General features: G+C 43.5%; 1 protein-coding gene across 1 annotated transcript; it reads right to left on the bottom strand.

Moving 5' to 3' along the window:
• Window positions 1-5,889: 5,889 nt before the first annotated feature.
• Window positions 5,890-8,921, bottom strand: CCN2 (cellular communication network factor 2). Its single transcript, XM_058801289.1, has 5 exons — window positions 8,656-8,921; window positions 8,328-8,544; window positions 7,967-8,218; window positions 7,529-7,740; window positions 5,890-7,204 (listed from the first exon to the last, which is right to left on the bottom strand). The coding sequence occupies exons 1-5, from the start codon at window positions 8,713-8,715 to the stop codon at window positions 6,908-6,910; spliced, it is 1,038 nt and encodes a 345-aa protein (XP_058657272.1). The 5' UTR covers window positions 8,716-8,921; the 3' UTR covers window positions 5,890-6,907.
• Window positions 8,922-18,936: the final 10,015 nt, after the last annotated feature.

Raw genomic sequence — 18,936 nt, 5'->3', positions numbered from 1 at the left:
CATAAATAGCCTCTAATTTGCTTTTCAACTGTATAAAATTAAAGCACTCATAAGGACAGAAGAGGCTTGCTTCATTTCTGCGTGTAGAAAGTTCACTATTTCTTCACACAAAACCCAAGCTTTTACCCAGGTAATCCTTGCACTCTTAAGGCTGGCTGTACTTACAAGATTTGCCATGCTTATTACATTCTTGCAGAAGTCAGAAAAGCCAGAACTGAAAATCCCATTGCATACAGTTATCCAAGGGGTAACACAAGCATACTCACATATGTAGAGTAGAATATTGTGTAAGGTGACACATTTATATTATAAGTACATCTTCATGAGAATAGCTAGATGATAACAGGCAGCTACAATGGAGATGTCTGCATGTGTAAGTGCTTATGTGTGTAGGGTTAAACCTCACAGAATATCCTTACTCAAGATGTTTTCCATGTGGACTAGCCCTAAGTCAGGCACCTTCTTGTGAAGTGGGATGGCATTGCCAATTCTTCTCTAACAGCATTTCCTGGTGTCTGTAATCAAATCATTGTAAAATAAAATGGCACTTTCTGGAATGCTCTTCAGTATTCCTATGGATCATAAGGATAAGCAGCAATGCTGTAGCACAGCATGAAAAACCAAATGTTGCTTTCCCTTGAAAATACTGATCCCAGGTGACTGCTCACAGGCATTAGCCACGCTGGGATCCATTCAAGATCACTGGCTGGGGCATATTCTTATCTGTGCAGTTCTTTCCAAGGTGGCTACTCAGTGGCTATGGAGCTGTGGCTGGAAGAATCAATGGAGGGAAAGAAATACTTAATTTCTCTGTCATCATATGAAAATCCTTTGAGTCACAAATGAAGAAAAACCTCAGTTGAGCAGATTACCCCAGATGGGTAACTACAGCTAAGAGGCTGATGGGGAAGCCCGCTGAGAGACACTTGTGGCAGTTCCCAAGGTAAGATGAGCTGGCTTTTTTCATTAACTCCTAGCACATTAGATTTCAGAATCTTGATTAACTTACTGATCTTGGAGTTTCTAACCTCACAACAAGCTTAGAATCAGAACAGCATGTATAAATGGAAAAGGCCAAATATGATTTCTTACTTATTTCTGTTGCTCTGTTAATTTTAAAAAGCATACTTACCACCATATCACAGTGTATTAAGATTATATCAAGTACCTTCCAACATGTTACATTGTCTAAAGTTTGAATATTTCAGATTTAATTTGAATCCTTGTCCTTCTCTTTCATTTACCAGATTCACTGGCTTATCACTTCCCTAGTAGGTTGATACTAGGTCGTAATTTTAGCTGTTTGCAGAACACTATTTTGTGCAGTTTGTGCTCCTGAAAGTGCTTATTGCCCAGAAAATGCCACAGGAGCCAGCCTGTGTCCTCCCAGGAGAGCTCCAAGGCACACAGTCCCATGCAGTTCCCCTAAAATTGTACAGCCTTAGGATTTTGGGTCACAGGTGGTGCAAACCAGTCTGACTGCAGTTATGTTGGTTAGCTAGGCTGACCAGAGTCCTGAAAACTGGCTGAAAAGCTGGTTCTTAGCATTCAGCTCAGGAGCAGGAAAACATATTTTGTAGCTGCTGAAAGCTGCTAAATACCTGCTTTTAATAGGTCTAATTTAAACCAACAAACATTTATTTGGATTGCACATTTCTTTCAGTGGCTCAATTAATGGGGCTGAGTGATGAATGGAGGCACCACTGGATTGTATTAGCACTGCAGTACTGTGTTAGCAGCCTTTTGGTCCTGCTTAGGAGGCTGTAAAATGCTTTGTTCCTCACAACATAAACACCATTATACTCCTACCAGGGTTGAATTTACTTACCATTAAGCAAATGTACACAGTCCTGCAATTGGCACTGCCCCAATAACAGACAGGGGCTGAGGAATGCTGCCACAATATGCAGCCAGATGTTTCAGGGTGGGACATTTCAGAACGTTCACTACTCTGGGGATGTGGGCTTGGACTAGAATAGAGAAGAGCTGAAAAAGCCAGGGCAAGCACTAAGGACTGGAAACAGCTCTTCTCTGATGCAGCAGCAATGCTGAATCGTGCAGTGGAGATGGGACCTTAGTCATGCTTCTAAACTCTGTTCAAACACCAAATGTGTTGAAGGCTTTAGTACAGTTTGGGAACAGGTTCCTTGAAGAAATTCCTGGTATTTCCTGGTTCCAGGCAGGCTGAAAAACACTGTGAGAATGTAGTGGCTTTTGGTATGTCCATTTATGGACATGAATCAAAGGAACTGCAGGGAGGAAAAAAAAGTGGAAAATGAGAGGAAAAATAAGTTAACTGAACTACTTCCTCTCTCAGATTCTTCTTGGGTTTTGGGCAAAGCCTTACAGTGGTATTTCATCCCAGCTTCTCCTTACTAACTACTTCCATATGTAGGCATAGTATAACATCAGTTAAAGCCACATTTAAGCACTGTTTTTAAAGAACTTGGGGTTTTGGTGGTAGAATAAAAAGTCAGAATGGTTGAATTATTATATATTTGGGTAAAAATATTACTGATCCTTCTTATATTTAATGCCCTTTTCAGTATAATGAAATGAAAGGTTTCTTCAAGTGCGAGGTCTGAAAAACTATGCTACATGAGAAAAATACAAATGATCTAGTAAAAAATATGCTATTTCTAGTGGTGTCCAAGTCAGTTTTCTCAGCTGAGTCCCTGTCTTTGTGAGACAAACAACTGGATACTGCTCAAAGACTTATTTGTTCCTGTGTGGTTGCAGATCATTAAAAGTGGCTCATTCTTGAAGACTTTTTTAACTAGCGTCTTTTGGATGTGTCTTAGCTCTGAGGAATCTGACAAATTTCCATCTGGAGAGTAGAGCCTATTTCATATGAAAGGGCTATAATCCCTGTCTGTTGTTCACATCTGTATTGTGTTAGAAAGCTAAGCTGCAAATCCATGCAAAAGTGTTATGGTACAAAAATCTGAAATACGATGGTTTAGAACTATTTCAAAGTATTTGATACTCTGGTCTCCAGCCACCCTGAATTTCTGTTTAACATTTAATTGAATATCTTTTTTCAAATTAGTATTGACTTTACAGTGATTTTTTTACCAACTGTGTTATTAATATAGCTGGAGATCCATTTAAAGGAGGTAGTAATTAGAATGAATATGCTTTCATATATGAATAAAAAATTTTAAAAGTACGGTAGCAAACTTGCTCAATAGGATTTTCTGAGGATGCAAACAACCAAAAGCAGACTTTCAAAACAAGGTATTTTGAAAGGAACATGAACCAGTGTTCTCTCCCATGTAAGTGACTTTGGACTTTTGAACTCAGGTTTTTATTCTTCCATCTATGCATCTTAGGCACAAAGAATGAAATCAGGAAACTTCTTTACGGTTGAAAGGCCCACATTGTAGCCATCATTTAAGATACCATAAATTCCACACAAGGGCTCCTTTTTCCTGGGATACCTTTGAAAGAAAGCCTTACAAGCAGTATGATGCCTACCTATACCTCTAGGAGAGCTTACAACAAAATATTTTTATTTCTTTACCTTGAGAGATAAAACCTTCAGAGGTTTAACACCTGTAAAATGGTGTAAAACATATGCTTCTGTGAGAAGACTACACACGTTCCTGGAAAAAGGAGTGCAATTCATTATAATGCATACCTGAGATTTATGATCCCTGATATGCTCAGGGGAGAGCAACAATGCTTAACAGATTTGCCTATGTAGCATACTCCCTTATTTTAATTCACAATGGCAACAGCAAACCACTATCAAAATATTCTGACAGGCCTCTTGTGTGCTCAGCTGGCTTGTGAAACAGTGCAAAAATGTGTCAGACAGCAGGCAAGGCAGTTTCGTCGTCACCCAATCTGGGGAAGGACAGGCAGTGGTCTTGGGCTGCTTTGGGGGAACCCCATTGCAGGTGTCTTTCAGACAGCCCTTCCTCAACCAGAGCCCTGCTGCTGCTCTCTGACCCTCCAGCCTTGTTTGCCAGGCACACCTGGACGACAGTGCCAGAGGAGGCCACAGTGTTGTGTGGATTAGGCGTTGGAGATACAGCCCACACGCTCCAGAGCTGAGACCAGAACATGAGTGAATCTTGTGGTCGTGAGGCTCATGGGAATGATGGTATTAGGAAATGTCATTCTTTACAATATCTGATACTAACTGATGAAAGACTGCAGAGCAGAGCTGTTCATCAACACACTTAAGCAGTACCATAAGCACCCCATTTCTCACAGGAATTAATTCCAACCTGCCAGGTACATTGCGCTTCTTTCTGTTCTGCTAATCCTGAGAGCTTCTATAGCGATGGTTATGAATGAAGCCCATGTACATCCTGCCCTTTCTGGAACTAGAAATGAGAGTTTTCTTGTTATTTGGGGGTGGAGCCACAGTAGCGGTCAGGCAACCAGTCCTCAGTGTTGTACGAGTATTTGAAGCGTTTCCAGGGTGAGCTGAATGGCTGCACAATATTCATAATCTGAAAAAAAAAAACATTGAGAAAAAATGCTGGAGAGTCTCAGGGAGCATAAGAGCCAGAGGCTACCCAAAAGTATTTCCTACGGGACATAGAAGGCCACTTCCTCATGCCAGGAGAATTCCTTTTATTTTTCAGAGGTAGGGAAAATGCTTCTATGTCCTTGAGCAAAGCCTGGTGAAGCCATTGGCAAGACTCCCATTGACTTCCCATTAGTTTAGGGCTCTGTTGTTCATCATTAGTCAAAGCTGGTGTTACACTGATTTGCTGCTAATGCTAGCTGAAATCAATGGGATTGGAAGGTGCTCAGGAAGGATGGACATTTTTGTAAGCTAACACTCTTTCAGCACCAGGAAATTCCAGATTGAACTTGTTTGCCTGAAAAGGATTCTTGTTGGAGAGCATGTTTTTTTCTGAAAACAAGAACTAATGCTTCTAGTGCAAAGGTTAATTTTGAATTCAAAGAATCTCCTTGTCTTAATAAAGGGACAAAAAAAGTCTGTTATTGATGTAGGTCCCAACACAGGACTGAAGCTTTTCTTTTAGCTTCAGGGGGATGAGGGAGTTGACTCTCAACTGTCCTCACAAATAGTTCTTGTTTATCTAAGAAGAATGTTTGGACCATTATCAAAATGTGTAGCTCTTACAATACTTCTCATCTATGGCCCTGCAGGAGTTTGAGCCCATGGACACTCAGCACAGAACTGTCACATGTAATGGTTTGGCCTTGTCAGCAAGCAGGAATATAATCTGCGTAATTGCCACCAGAGTCCAGTGCTCTATCATACCACACTTAGGTGTTAATTCAAGTAAAGCTACATCTAAATTAGCCCTACACTGCATGAAGGTTAAACCAGAAGTTTTTTAGAGGTCCCTTCCAGTCTGTTGTATTCTGTGATTTTTATGATACAACTCATTAGCTATTCCCCAAATAGCTAATTTGTTGCTATTTTTGCACCAAATTTTGGACTTCTGCATTTGAGTCTAGAGTCAAGAACCACTTCAATGCTTTTAGTAATTAAAAATATTTTCCTTGCCCCTAGCTGAAAACAAATCTTAACCAGTGGAACACCTCAATGAAATTAAGCATGTTGTGTGCTGTATTACAGCAGCAGCTGAATACCATGGTGACCAGCTGACTCCTTTCAAACTTCATGTGATGCCATGAGGAGACCTGCTGCACTTTCTAATGCCATACTGGGCTTGGCAAAGCAAGCCTGGCCCTTCCCTCCATTCTAAATTCAGAGGAGTAACAAACTACAGTTGGTTCACTAGTAACAGAATAAGTAAATCTTTAGCTTATTCCTAAGTGTATGTGATTCTGAAGAACCCACCACACATTACTAGATTTTCATCTAGAGAAAAGGCAACCCCTTTAGAAACATGAAAAGGAATAGTGGAGACTAAAGGTAAATGAAATACCAAGCCGTTTATATAAAAAATATAAATACTTTATTTTCAACTAAAAAGGTGCAAACATGTAACTTTTGGTCACACTTCTCAACAAATAAACTGTCCAAAAAGAGCCATAGTCAAAGAAAGAAACAAATGCTCAAATGGAAAGATTGATGAGCCACAGAACAGCCATTTCTCTTAAAGCCACTTGTCTTATAAAGTAGTAAGTAAACATATTTTGCCAATGAATGCTTTGTAACATTACAGGCACCTTCACTTCATCTCGACCTCAACTCACCATTTGGCCCTATCTGAACAATTTCCACTAGAGTATCTATTTCATGCTTTGAATGCATTGTCAAACAAGCTTTAAATCTTACCTATCTTGTTCCAAAAAAGAAGGCTATCATTGAACTTTCAAAGCATTAAACAAAAGCACAAAACTTTAAATTAATTTAGATAACTGTACAAATATATATACACACAGTATTTACAATATTCATAAAAAGTAGCTTGTGACAGGTAAATTAACTGCCACAAGCTGTCCAGTCTAATTGACATGATTCTGATTCTTGTTGGCCAAGCCATCTGAATCAGAGTGTCAGAGCTGAAACATTACTGTCCTGACTAACAGAACACCTTCTACTTAGCACTTTGCTGGGTGCTTGCATTCCAGCTGTTGCTGTCTCTAAGCCAGCACCAGCAAACATGCTAATGGTCTCTTCTCAATTGCACTACTAGATGAAGCACGCTGTACCACATTAAGGGAACATTTGCTTGAATCTGTTTTTCCTGCCTGTTTCCCTTAACCCCATCACACCACCTCAGGAACATGTTCTGAAGTTGTGTCTTGCTGTGGTCCCACTGTCCATTTACGTTCTTCTTCAAATCACCGTTTGGGGTCAGTAGAAAAATTGTCTTAAGTCACATGGAGCAGTTTGTTGAAATTAAAAAAAAAACTGATTTAAATACCTTGTGCTATTGAATCATGTTTACAAAATGAGATGCAAATCAGTTCAAGTTGAGAATGCATTTAGCGTCTCCTTCTGGCTTTATGCCATGTCTCCATACATCTTTCTGTAGTACAGAGACTCAAAGATGTCATTGTCTCCAGGGCAGTTGTAGTGGCACGCGCAGGTCTTGATGAACATCATTTTCCTTTTCATGATCTCCCCATCAGGGCACTTGAACTCCACAGGGAGGGTGGCTGTTCTGTGGGGTGTGCAGCAGCGCCCGTCAGTGCAAACACCACAGAACTTAGCTCTGTAGGTCTTCACGCTGGTGCAGCCAGACAGCTCAAACTTGACAGGCTTGGAGATTTTGGGGGTGCGAATGCACTTTTTGCCTTTCTGTCAGGATAGAAGTGAATACAAGATGTTTAGAAGGTAGGCTTTCACAAAGCACACTAAGCTTGCAAGTTAGTGGTGAGCAGCCATGCTAATTCTTACTGTGTTATTATTAGCCAAGATTGTCTTATATAGTGCCACAACACAGCATGAGAGAAAACTAAGGACATTTAACTGTAAATAGTGATCACCACTAGGGTAAAACTCAAATTTCCAAGTAAACCACTTGAAACTGACTACCTGTCAGCTCTGCACTTTTTGTCACTGTCCTTTTGCTAGTGGATGGAAGCAACCTAGTGCAGCATACATAAAGATAGTAATATTTACCTTGATGTTCTCTTCCAGGTCTGCTTCACAAGGTCTGACCATGCAGAGTCTGCTCTGTTTCTCCAGTCTGCAGAAGGCATTATCATTGGTGACTCTGGTAGAGATACCCATGCCACAGGTCTTGGAGCAAGCACTCCATTCCGTGGTCTGTACCAGGCAGTTGGCACGCATCATTGTTGGGTCTGGACCATAAGTGTCCTCCAGTCTGTAAGCTGCAGGAGACAGAAAACCAAAATTAGACCACTGCCGGACCTCAGCCCTCTAAATGCTCCTTCCTTTTCCTTGAGAAATTCAGGCAGCTAAAATCCGTGTGGTGATTCCACTAACTGCAGCCCTCCAGCCTCTGCTGCCCTGTGTCCACCTAGTCCCCTGCCTTCAGCCTCCATCATGCAGGGTGTCCCCTCCCCCGGCTGCCATCCGCAGGGAGTCCCCACTCACCGGCAAGTGCGGGTCCCACGGCAGTCTGCTCCTTGGCCTCATCGCAGACCCACTCCTCGCAGCACTTTCCAGGGAGCTTCACCCGGCGCGGGTAGGGGCAGTCGGGGCTGGGCAGGCGGACGTCCATGCTGCAGAGGGGCACGCAGCCCACCGCGCCGTCCAGGCAGGTGCACTGGTACTTGCAGCTGCTCTGGAAGGACTCTCCGCTCCGGTACACCATGCCGCTGAACACGCACGGGGCGCCGTCCCGAGCTGCGAGGGGCAGGAGGCAGAGCGTGAGTCGCGGAGGTTCCCACTTTCCTCGCTCCCTGCCCCGCAGGACCCCGTTCCCGTTCCCGCGGCAGCCCCGGCCCCCACTCACCGGTGCAGACGCCGATTCTGCGGTTGGCGGGGGAGCCGAAATCGCAGAAGAGCCCCTTGTGGTGGTCGCAGGGGTCGCGCTCGGTGCAGAGCTCGCCCAGCTGCTTGGCGCACACGCGGCAGCAGCCGCAGCCGTCGAGCACCAGGGAGACGCCGGCGGGGCAGGTGGGACTGGCTCCGCACTGACACTGCCCGCTGCACTCCTGGCCCTGAGCCTCCTGAAATTGCCGGGAGGGGACAGAGAGAGAAAGAAAGGGGGAGCGTCAGAGCCGCCGCCGGGACCGGCCGGACGGGGCAGGCGCGGCGGCGCCGCGGGCGGCAGCACTTACCGGGCTGAGGAGGACGAGCAGCAGCGCTAGGGCGAACGGGGCGAGGGTGCTGGGGACCATCCTGCAGCGGTCAGCGGCCTGTGGGTGACGAGGCGGCGGCGTCGGGCTGCCGGGCGGCGAGGGGAGCCGAGGTAAAGCGAGAGCTTCCCGCAGGGCGGATCTCCTCGGCGGCGCGGACGGGGCTGCGGCGGGCCGTGGGCGCTGTGCCGGAGGGTGCCTGCTGCCGGCTGTTGCTGAGCTCCGCTCTCCTCCGCTCCGCTCCGTCCGAGTGCGGCGGGAGAGTGGCTGTGTGACTGCCGAGTGCCAGGACGGACGCCCCTTTATAGGCGGCGGCGGCGCGGCCTCGCCAATGGGCTGAATGGGGCCGCGGACAAACAGCGACATTCCGCGCATTCCTGCGCGCCGCGCCGCGCCGCCCGCCCCGCCCCGCGCCGCCGCCGCCGCCCCGGAGCGGCCCTGACCCCTGACTCCCGCATTCCTCCGGCTGCGCCCCCCCAGCGCACGCTCTCACCCCCCCATCACGGTTTTTTATTTTTCGTCCTGATGTGTTTTAAATGTGAGTCCCCGTCGCTGCCCCCCCGCCCCTGGCAGCTCCCGGCCGCCCCCCCGCCCCCGGCAGCGCGTTATTTCGAGGCGGGCGGAGGGTCCGGCGGGAAGGGGCGGCGGGGCGGTTGCCAGGGGCGTTCGGGGGAATCCGCTATTTCCTTTCCCTTGTGCTCCCCGCTCGTCCCTCGTCCTTCCCCCGGGCACAGGGGACGCGGGGCGGGTGGATCGGGGGTGGCGCGGGGTACCCGGTGTCCGGCGGCGAACGGTCCGGACGCTTTGGTACCACCGAAAAAAGGTATAATTACGCTACCGGGTATAAATTGACTCTGTGTACCACTGAATCATACTGAATATTTGTAATGTGTTCCTTCCCTAATAGATGCTCTCTATGAATAGAGAGAGTGCTTATTTACTCTGAAATACTTGGCACAGTGAGTGGAGTCTGAAGCATGGAAGAAGTGGCTATTATTTTCCCACTGCCTATGTGCAGCTGTCATTTCTGAGCAACACGTTCCTCGTTCCTCGCACATCCCTGCTTCCAGCCTTCCTGATGGTCCGCCCCAGGATTACAACAAGAAGAGAATGGCATGCCACCTCATTCAGCCAAAACCTTAACACTGTGGTTTGTATTTGCCTGAACCCAGGACGTAAGCATTGTGGCTTGTATTAAGTCATTGCAGATAACTGCTATGATCACTGTTGTTTTTTTTTTTTTCCTTTCTTTTTTTAACCAGGAGGATGGCTCTTCCCCTGCCTCCTGTGTATGATTTGAATATTCAGTGATGTCATGTTGTTTGACCTCCGCTTTAACGCAAGGAATGCCAATGTTTTGGCTTTTGACCTGTGGAAGTATGTTAGTGCTTAGTAAGAGAGACCGGCTTAATGCATTGCAATAAGCAATCTAAAATCTGGTAGTATCTTAAGAGATACCTCATCTTTTGTATGCAGGCTTTCCCCCACTGCCATTCTCCCTTGCTCCCCACTTCTTTCCATCCCTCCATATGTAGGCATACTTCCATGCTATGACACTGTGATAATAAAACAAGATTCATGAGGGAAAAAGAAGGTCGTCCATGTAATGCCCCAGTAGGACCATTGTGCTGTAAGACTGCTACTTATATTCTGCCAGCATTGTATTGCATCTGGTAAAGTCATTTGGATGTCATTTCTTCTACTTGAAATTCTCCATTAAAAGGAAATTAGATTGTCTTTGAAAGAAAAAAATGAACCCCAGAGGAACAATTATGGTAAATAATATATGTTCCCAAAACCATGAGGTCTCCTAAAATCTGTATTTACTTGAAGGACTCCAGTGGCCTCAGTGCTGGGTAAATAGTATGTGTACCAAACTATGTATGACATGCATACCAAAATGCAAATGTAACCAGGTAAACAGAATGCCTTTTTTAAATGCCTAAATATGGTAGAACATCAGAGAGAGAGAGAGAGAGGCTCTAGACATGTTTTATAACTTTCCATGTAAGAGGTTTTTTCAGAGATACAATTTTATTAAACAGAACCTAAGAATCTCACTGACAGAAAAAGTATGTTTAAAAGTAACAAACTACCAGAAAGCCAGGAAATCCAAAATTAAAGGATAAATCTGTCCTAAGTCCTCCCACTGCAGGCCAAGTACAGCAAGCCTCATACACTTGCTGCCCTGAGAAAAATGGCTTGAATAGTTACTTGAATTCAGAACTAATTCTGGTCTTGCACCACTGTGGATCAGGCATTAGCCCACTAAATTACAAGTTGTATCAGCACATGAAGGTCGGTAAGAATCAGAGTCCCCAGGGGTGCCTTTTGGTCATCTTGGTTTCCGTGTTAGATGTGTCTAACAGTGGGTACCTCATTGGTGCATGTGTATGTACACACAGGGGCAAAGGAAACTTGGAAGCAAAGGCAGTTCTTGCAGACTCCAATCTATCCTTAGCTTATCCTTTCTGATGGCAACCACAGAATCCTCAAGGTTGGAAGAGACCTTGTAGATCATTTAGTCCAGCCAGCAATGTCACCCCACCATAATCACCCCTCAACAGTATCCCCGGATGCCACATCCAGGTGCCTCTTGAGTATGCCACAGGTTGGACAAGTACATCCTGGAACTGATGCATAAAATGGTTAAAATGCACTAATTTTGACTTCCATGCAGGTGTTTATACAGCACATGCTTTTAAGATAGTATATTTTTTCTGCTGAAACTAGGAATTCACTACACCAGCCTTGCAGACTTGTTTACACAGCTATATAGGGTATGTGTGTGTCTACATCAGCTTCAGTTGGTGAAGTCTTGTAAAATGTACAGGTGTGGATTGCTACATTCCTCTCTTGTGTTTTTCCTTCTTTTTTTTTCCTGCTTCCCCCCAAAAAGTCACTTGATCAGGTATCAGACATAGTGAAAACCTGGCAAGACTACAGGAAAGTGGCTAGACTTGGAGTGTTTGTGTACTTAAAGAAAGAATCTTGCACATTTTCAACTTTCAGTCACAGATATTTTTTTATAAGAGCAATTGGAGGTCTGAGCCAGCCCTCAAAGCGGAAATCAAAAGCTCCCAGAGAAACATACCCGAGGAATGTGAATCTGATCCAACAACCATACGCAATGCACATACAGTACTGTCAGTCTTATAGGAAGTCTTGCCATATATGGACATCTGGACCCTGAGCTGTTTATCATCACCATAGGCTTGTCGCTGGCTTCAGACATTTCTGGCTTGCCTTAGGTTTAGTGTGCCAATTAGTTCCTTTCCCAAAATGCTCACCAGGATATTTCTTTAAAATTGTAATAAATACATCTCAAAATTCAGAGAAGTCTGGTTAAAGTTACGTTAGTAGGCTTTTGCTTAAAGTGCAGATTCCAAGAAAGACTTACTCTGCTAGCTCAGAAATAGACACAGGGTAAAAATAAAGAGATTTATTCCATCATGAATGTGGTTGCCTGGTATTTCTCTTTCTTAGAAGTCATCTGGTAGCTTATTCTATGTATCTGTAGGCATAGAAAGGGCTCTGAAGTAGATCACTTGCTGAACTTTTACTCATCCTTTTCTGGGGAGATGTGTGATCTCATCAAGCAACAAAGGCAAAGAAAATACCACATTTCCCAGGATCTGTTGTGCAATTTGTACTGCTTGGTTAGAGTGGTACAAAGCCTTTCACCTTGTAGCTACTACAGTTCACATCAGGTAATCTTACTAATGAGAGCCATTAGCTCTTCTCCAAAGTGAATCAGAATTAGAAGGCAGGGAAGGGCAGTGGATGGCGTAGGCTATGGGCATGTTTGCTGCTGAAATGGTGGATCTAGTCCAAATTCCTCAAAATACTGGTTCAGGTTCTCTGCGAGCATCAGTTGGGTAGTTCACTAAATGCACTGTTGGCCATCAAAATACTGGGATTTAAAAAGTCCAAGTCCATTGGGCTGAAGCAAAATCATCAGGTGCAATTCCCGTTAGCAGACCTGAGTTTTGTTGTTTTCCATAATGTCATTCTTTATGTGTTAACATGCAAATATTTTGTTACTTCTAGAGTCCCTGAGAATGCTGCTTTAAGCTCTTGGCTTTATTCTTAAAAAGTAACTGGAGTTTTTGTGAATATGTGTGGTCTTAAACCAGCAAAGTGATTCCTGGAAGTAGAGTAATCTAAATGGGTATTCAAAGCACATGTAAAACTATTCGTACGAAAGCGAGATTATGAGTACTGTGAAGCTAAATGTCTTTTACCTACTCAGCCTCAGATTCAGTTTATCTTATTTTATTCTGAAAAATTTGCCGCAGATCTGGTCTTAGAAGCACTGTAGGAGCAGCATTCACTACTTGTGTGAGGAGGCTGTCTGTGTCCTGGGTTTTTCTGGGGAAGCGTAAAGTCCTTCCACGGCTCGCAAAGGTGAGTAAGGAGGGAGAGACTCTCAGTTGTTTATTTCTCAAATTTGAATTTGACTGAGGTTTGCAACCTCTTGCTGTAGGAAGTCAGCTAGTGTAGGGCTGCAGTGTGTCACTAACCACTCATTTGACAATTGTCCCATAAATGGTTAACAATTCATAAAAAGTTGCTGTTGCTGGCTGGAGAGGAAATGTGGCCAGGGATTGACTCAGAACATACACCAGAAATCCTTTTGAGATTCTCAGAGGAACCACATGGAAAACAGCTGGATGAACACTTCCTCCCACTCTGTCATGGATTATGTGGGCAGGAAAGAATCAGATCTGCTTAGTCTACAATGCATGTGATGTTTTCAGTTTTTCAACCTGCTTCTTTCAGGAACTGTTGGTGTAAGTTTTGAGGGTTTGTGGGCTTTTTTTCCCCCAATCTGAGACGCCAGTGTCTAATTAATATTTGACCAAATTAAGGACTTCCATTAACAAATGCAGTTTTCTTTACCATAAACTATGGGCTATCTTAATTTATATTGTAGCTGCTGTGGAGTAGAGGCCTGGGGAGAATCCTGTGGGATACATTTTCCATGCTGTCTGATAGGATAGTACATGTGTGAGTGACAGCCTGGTTTCTTTGAAGATAAATGAAAAGAGAGAAATGTCTCCCCCATCAACCTTAGTTCACTGACCTTGGTTTACTGTTTACACAGTCCTCCCAGAGGAAGTGGAGAAGTTGGCTTATTGTATAGGTCTGTAATGTGTCTGGAAGGCTTCATAAGCACACTGCATCAGCTGACCTGCAAAAGAACATATCCTTGATGCATTGGCGCCAGGATCTAGAGATTCTATGATTTTTCAGGAAAAAAAATCATAGAATTTGATCTATGTTCCTCATGGTTCAGGTGCCAGCTTGGCTGTCTGTTTTTTCAGCAAGTGATGTGTGGTATGTGACCTGTGTAAATACATCTGTACAAGTGACGCAGGCAGGGAAACTGGGATGTAACCTACAACAGCCAAGGTGGCTTCCTTATTGACCCACAGATGTGTGTGAAATTTAGCAACTACTGGGCCAGGTCTGAAAGACATCTCAGACTGCTCATCCCTCTGGTGTTGGTGGGAAATTCTCTGTCAGACCATTTTTCACATGGAGACAAGAAAAGCAGATACTCCAAGAAACGTGCATTGTTAGTTAAGTGGAGACATGTTTAAAATATTTTGATTTCCTACAGGAACTAATTGAGGAAACCTAGTTGTTTTAAACATCCATGGTCTCAGGTCCCGTGTTTACAACCATGTTGCTACAGATGTCTTATTGATGGGTGGCTTTTAAGTAATAAGCATGATGTTGTAAAAGTGGCAGGACTCTCACTAACAGCACATGTTCCTGAGCATTTTACTCCATTTATAACCCTTTTATTAATGGGTTTTAAATAGAAGTCAAGGTTAGGTTTTACTGTATGGTGTTTGTTTTGACCATTTTGGACAATGGGGTTTTTGTGAAGATTGAGCCTAAGAAGCTATTTGTGGTGCATTTCTTGTGAGGAAGTTATCCGTGATGGATCTTGTGGAAAAGGTAACCTTAATAGCATGGTAGATCTGTATGATTATTTGAGAATCAATTATGACATGGGATGAAAAGACAGTTCATCAACTGCCTTTTTGTATTGCCCAAGCTGTACAAGGTATTTGAAAATCTTAAATCTGCCCTAACAGTGTTCCTGTGTAAGTTACAAACTCTGCAATAAAAATTTCAGGTGAGTTTTAAAACTAACCTTTCTCCTTCTGTCACTCATAAGATACTGAGGGTTCATTTTCAAATTCCTTGGGAACAGTTTTTTCATTTTACCTTCTCAAATTCAGTGATAACTCACCCGGCCTTCACATATCTTTATTTTTCTTGATAAGTGGCTTGCAAAGAGTGCCGGTAGAGTGCATGACTTGGGAAATGCACTTTCTATTTCTTTTTTGCCGTCAAGCTGCCACAGGGGGGAGTAGAAGTTTGGAAAGGACTGTGCTTCCCAAAAAGTCACCGAGGCAAGTGCTGTGTTTGTGTGTACCCCGGCCAGTCTCTCACGGAGAGAAAAGCAGGGGCAAAAGAGGAGTGGGTGTTCTAGGAATGAAAAGGTTGGAGAAAGGAGCCGGGGGGTTTCTACAGCTGGAACAAGCTGAATGGTTCACTGCTTTGCAAAACCACGCTGTTTTTCATATTCATTCCTACCAGCTTTTCTGTCCAGATGTAAGGAGAATGTGACTGAATTGTTTTCCTGCCTCAGGAGGGAAGATGACATGTGGGAGTTGTAAAGCACTTGCAAAATCCCTGCCTGTCTGACAAAAGGCTTTTCCCACATTAGTGCTATTGGCTAATGAAGAAAAAATGCTAGGCAGAGGCAAGGCAGAGGACACAGAGAGGAAAAGTTTTGCTAACTTGATAGAAAAGGGTTGTTTTTGTGGGACTGTTGGTGAAATCCACGCTGTCTGCTTCACGATGAGTAACTGGACTCTGTGGGTCCCAGGCAGGCAGGACGCGTTCCTCACGCCTTGGCCCTGGCTGTGAGGTTGCTCTCTCATCCTTTGTGTGACCACATCTTCTCTTGCAAGGCACAGCCTGAAGCAGCAGCGTGGCTGTCAGCCACCATCCTGCCCTGCCACTGGGTTTGGTACAGTTCTGCAGAGGAGGTATGTGGGCAGAGAAGGGGCTGTTAGAGCAGGAGTTGAAGGACTGGGCTCGGATTTTGAAGTAGTGCAGTATAACAAGAGGGTGGAAAAGGACTTACCCCTCCTGTTAGCTTCCCACCTATGTGCCATATTTGAGCATGTCCCCAGAGAAAAGCAGCCAAGGTCCTGAGTGGAAAGGCTAAACATGGCTGGAGAGAAAGGTGCACATATGTGTTTGTGTGGGAAGGGTTGTGGTGCAGTGGGGTGGAATGGAGGAAGTGGAGAAATTGGTGTGTGAGGAGAGTGGTGAAGGTGAGCCAGCCAAGGATGAGGTGGGCTTGGCAGCTTCCTTCCCACTGCCTTTACAGCATTTCACCATGAAGAAATTGTGCTCAGGTCAGTTAAACCATGGGGAAACTCACTTGCCAGAAGAAGAGAGAGGTGTCTGCGGCACAGTTTGGGTGCTCCTCTTCTCTACACCTTTGGTAGCCAGTCCCTGTTTTCTCTTGCTCTGCTGCACTCAGGGACAGGCTGCATTGAGGTGCACAGTGGAGACACTAGAAGTTTCTCACTTTTTGGGTCTGCATTAGGGAGTTTTATCACTGGACAACCTAGTTAACAATTTTTGGCAAAGAATGAAATCATTTTTAGGAACTTGTTAATGATCAGGAAAACAACTGAAAGGAGTGAATCAGGATAATTTTCTAAGTCCTCAAGATCTGATTGCACAGATCTGTAATGAGTTAGAGTAGGTGAGAATAAAGGAAGAATTAAAGGAAAAACACATTTATGCTTCTGTAACCTATAATGAGAAATAACAGTAACAATGGCTAAATTGTGTTATTTTAGAATGCAGAGGAGAATGTGGCAGGTAAATCTTTGCTTTTGGTTTTAATGATGAAAATTGATTGGGAAGATTGGGAAGGAAAACCGTTCTTTGGGTAGCATTTGTTTATGCATTTTGTGTATCTGTGATTCCTGGACTTTTGAACTATCATCAAAATGAGCCTGGGCAAAATCCACATTCTTTATGTTCAGCACATTGATAAATTCAGTGCTTGCTGCACAACCTTGTTCTTAGCAGACACAAAAAGAGAGAACTATTGGTCCAATTTCCAAATAAGACATAAGGAATTTGTTTATGCTTTTGGGAGGTAATATGTCTAAGTTAGAACGGAACTTTGTTAAGTATAATGAAATTCTCAAGGAATGCAAGGCTGGTTTTGCTCAACAATAAACATCTAAGATTAAAAAAATACATATACATTTTTCAAACTTGTGCCTAAACCTCAAGTTTCTTGTTTTTAATTAGGGTGGTTGTTGCAAATTCAGGAAGTTAACCAAACATAAAAATACAAACAGAAAACAATAAAATTAAATACATTCAGAGCAACTTTTAATTTTTTCCTTTGTTGTAGTTGTACATAAATTGTAGATGAGGTTAAAGTCAGAAGCATAGTGAAGCTTCTACCACAGTTTGCTGTACTCACCTGAACTCTTGCCATGATAAAGTCTTGGAGAATGCTGACCCGAGTCAGTGTCACAGTGTCACAATACTTAAACCCTGTTGGAGTGCTTTTACAAAGAAGCACAGGGTCCACATATTAATTCTGGACATGAAATGTTTTGTTACAAATCTTTCCTAACATTTGAAGAATCAATACATGTACAAAGTCAACACCAAGAGCAAAACCAGCATTACATTGTTTGTAATTCCAGTTTCTATGGGTTTTCCATTTTCTTCACTTTACTCTTTTCAGGAAAGAGAAGAAAAAGAGAGTAAGTCTGAGGGAAATTGCAGCAATCCTTTTTGAGTCCAACACTTTTACTTTATGTGTCAGCCTTTCTGTTTAGATTCTTCATCATAGCTGAGGATGCATGGACAGCATAGTTACTGTAGTGTAATTGAAACATTCTTCTCCTTGAAAAGGTATAGGTGTGTGTTTCTGTTGCTAGAGGTCACAGGTTTATGCCTGCAGAGACTTGATTTTACATGGTGTCTAGACCCAATTCCCTATGCACTTTTGACATTTCATTATGTAATTGCAGCAAGAAAAACACACATGCTGTATTTCAAGTCAAATTAGTTGAATAAATGAGGTGTCTAATTTTTATTTCTTGAAGGCCACCAGAGCAAATCTTGCCAAAGTTATGTTTTTACTCAAAATTCCTTAATTTTAGTTTTTGCTTCTGCTTCAGGCTGACACGGAACAGTACATTCTCATTATTTAATCCTATAAGAGAAAAAAAAAGAAAACAGTAAAACCCCACCAAGGTAACAAGAAGTTCTCTACAGATATTTACCAAGAATGCCAAGCAGGAACATAATTGCAGGACTTAAAACATATTTGATAATCCTGAACTAACTGAACAAATGCATTAGAATTTTGGGGAGAACTAAGATGGGAATAACAGGAAAGCTGTAGAGAAAAAAATCTCACAAGATTAAGACAGTAGAGTGCCCAGAATTTTTGTGAAGATTTGATACTGGGATACTTCGGATGAGAATAGACCGAGGGTGATCCTCTTGCTTAATGACTCCTCTTGCTTGGAAGGAAGTTTTGAATTTGTAAGTAAGTGTAGGGGGTGAGATAATTGTTAGCCATCATAGAGTACCCAGCTATAGATAGCTTCAGGAGCTTGACCGTGGGGCAGTGGTGACACTCTGCTTTAACAGCTGTAACATGTCATCCCCAGAGCATGAGGGCTAAAACTTTCTTCCTTGCCTGCCTTTGCCCTTTGCACCTTGCAAAATATTCACTTTTGCATCATTTGTGCATCAAATCCTTCTTCGTTTTGGAAGCTTTCTCCTTTTCCTAACCATCATTTTTCCTGACTCCCACCTTTTCCCCACTTTCCACCACCTTTCCTCATTTTGCTTGTGTCTTCACAAGCACTGAACTGTATCTTCTCTAGCACAGAGATGAAGCTGCTGTTTCTCCTCACCACATTCCCACAAGCAACCCTTTCTGTCTTCAGAGCAATGCTCTCCTTCTCAGGAGGTGACTCCTTGGTTTGCTTCTGAGTATGAGCTGACAGTACGACTACCTTTGCTAGCCTAGGTGAGAAGTTTTTATAAAACAATGTATAAGTGAATGTGTCAGGCTTTTGGGAAGTCCACTGAGGGGTCTTATAGACTTGTTTAGCCTGTAGCTTGGAGGATGTTTTTAAAACAACTCTGCTTTCCAAGCTGCAAAGGTCACTGCTTCTT

This window comes from Ammospiza caudacuta, chromosome 3 (assembly GCF_027887145.1).
Source record: "Ammospiza caudacuta isolate bAmmCau1 chromosome 3, bAmmCau1.pri, whole genome shotgun sequence".
Taxonomy (NCBI): Eukaryota; Metazoa; Chordata; class Aves; order Passeriformes; family Passerellidae; genus Ammospiza; species Ammospiza caudacuta.
The sequence above is the reverse complement of the archived record's forward strand: the minus strand, read 5'-3'. Positions and strand labels throughout refer to the sequence as shown.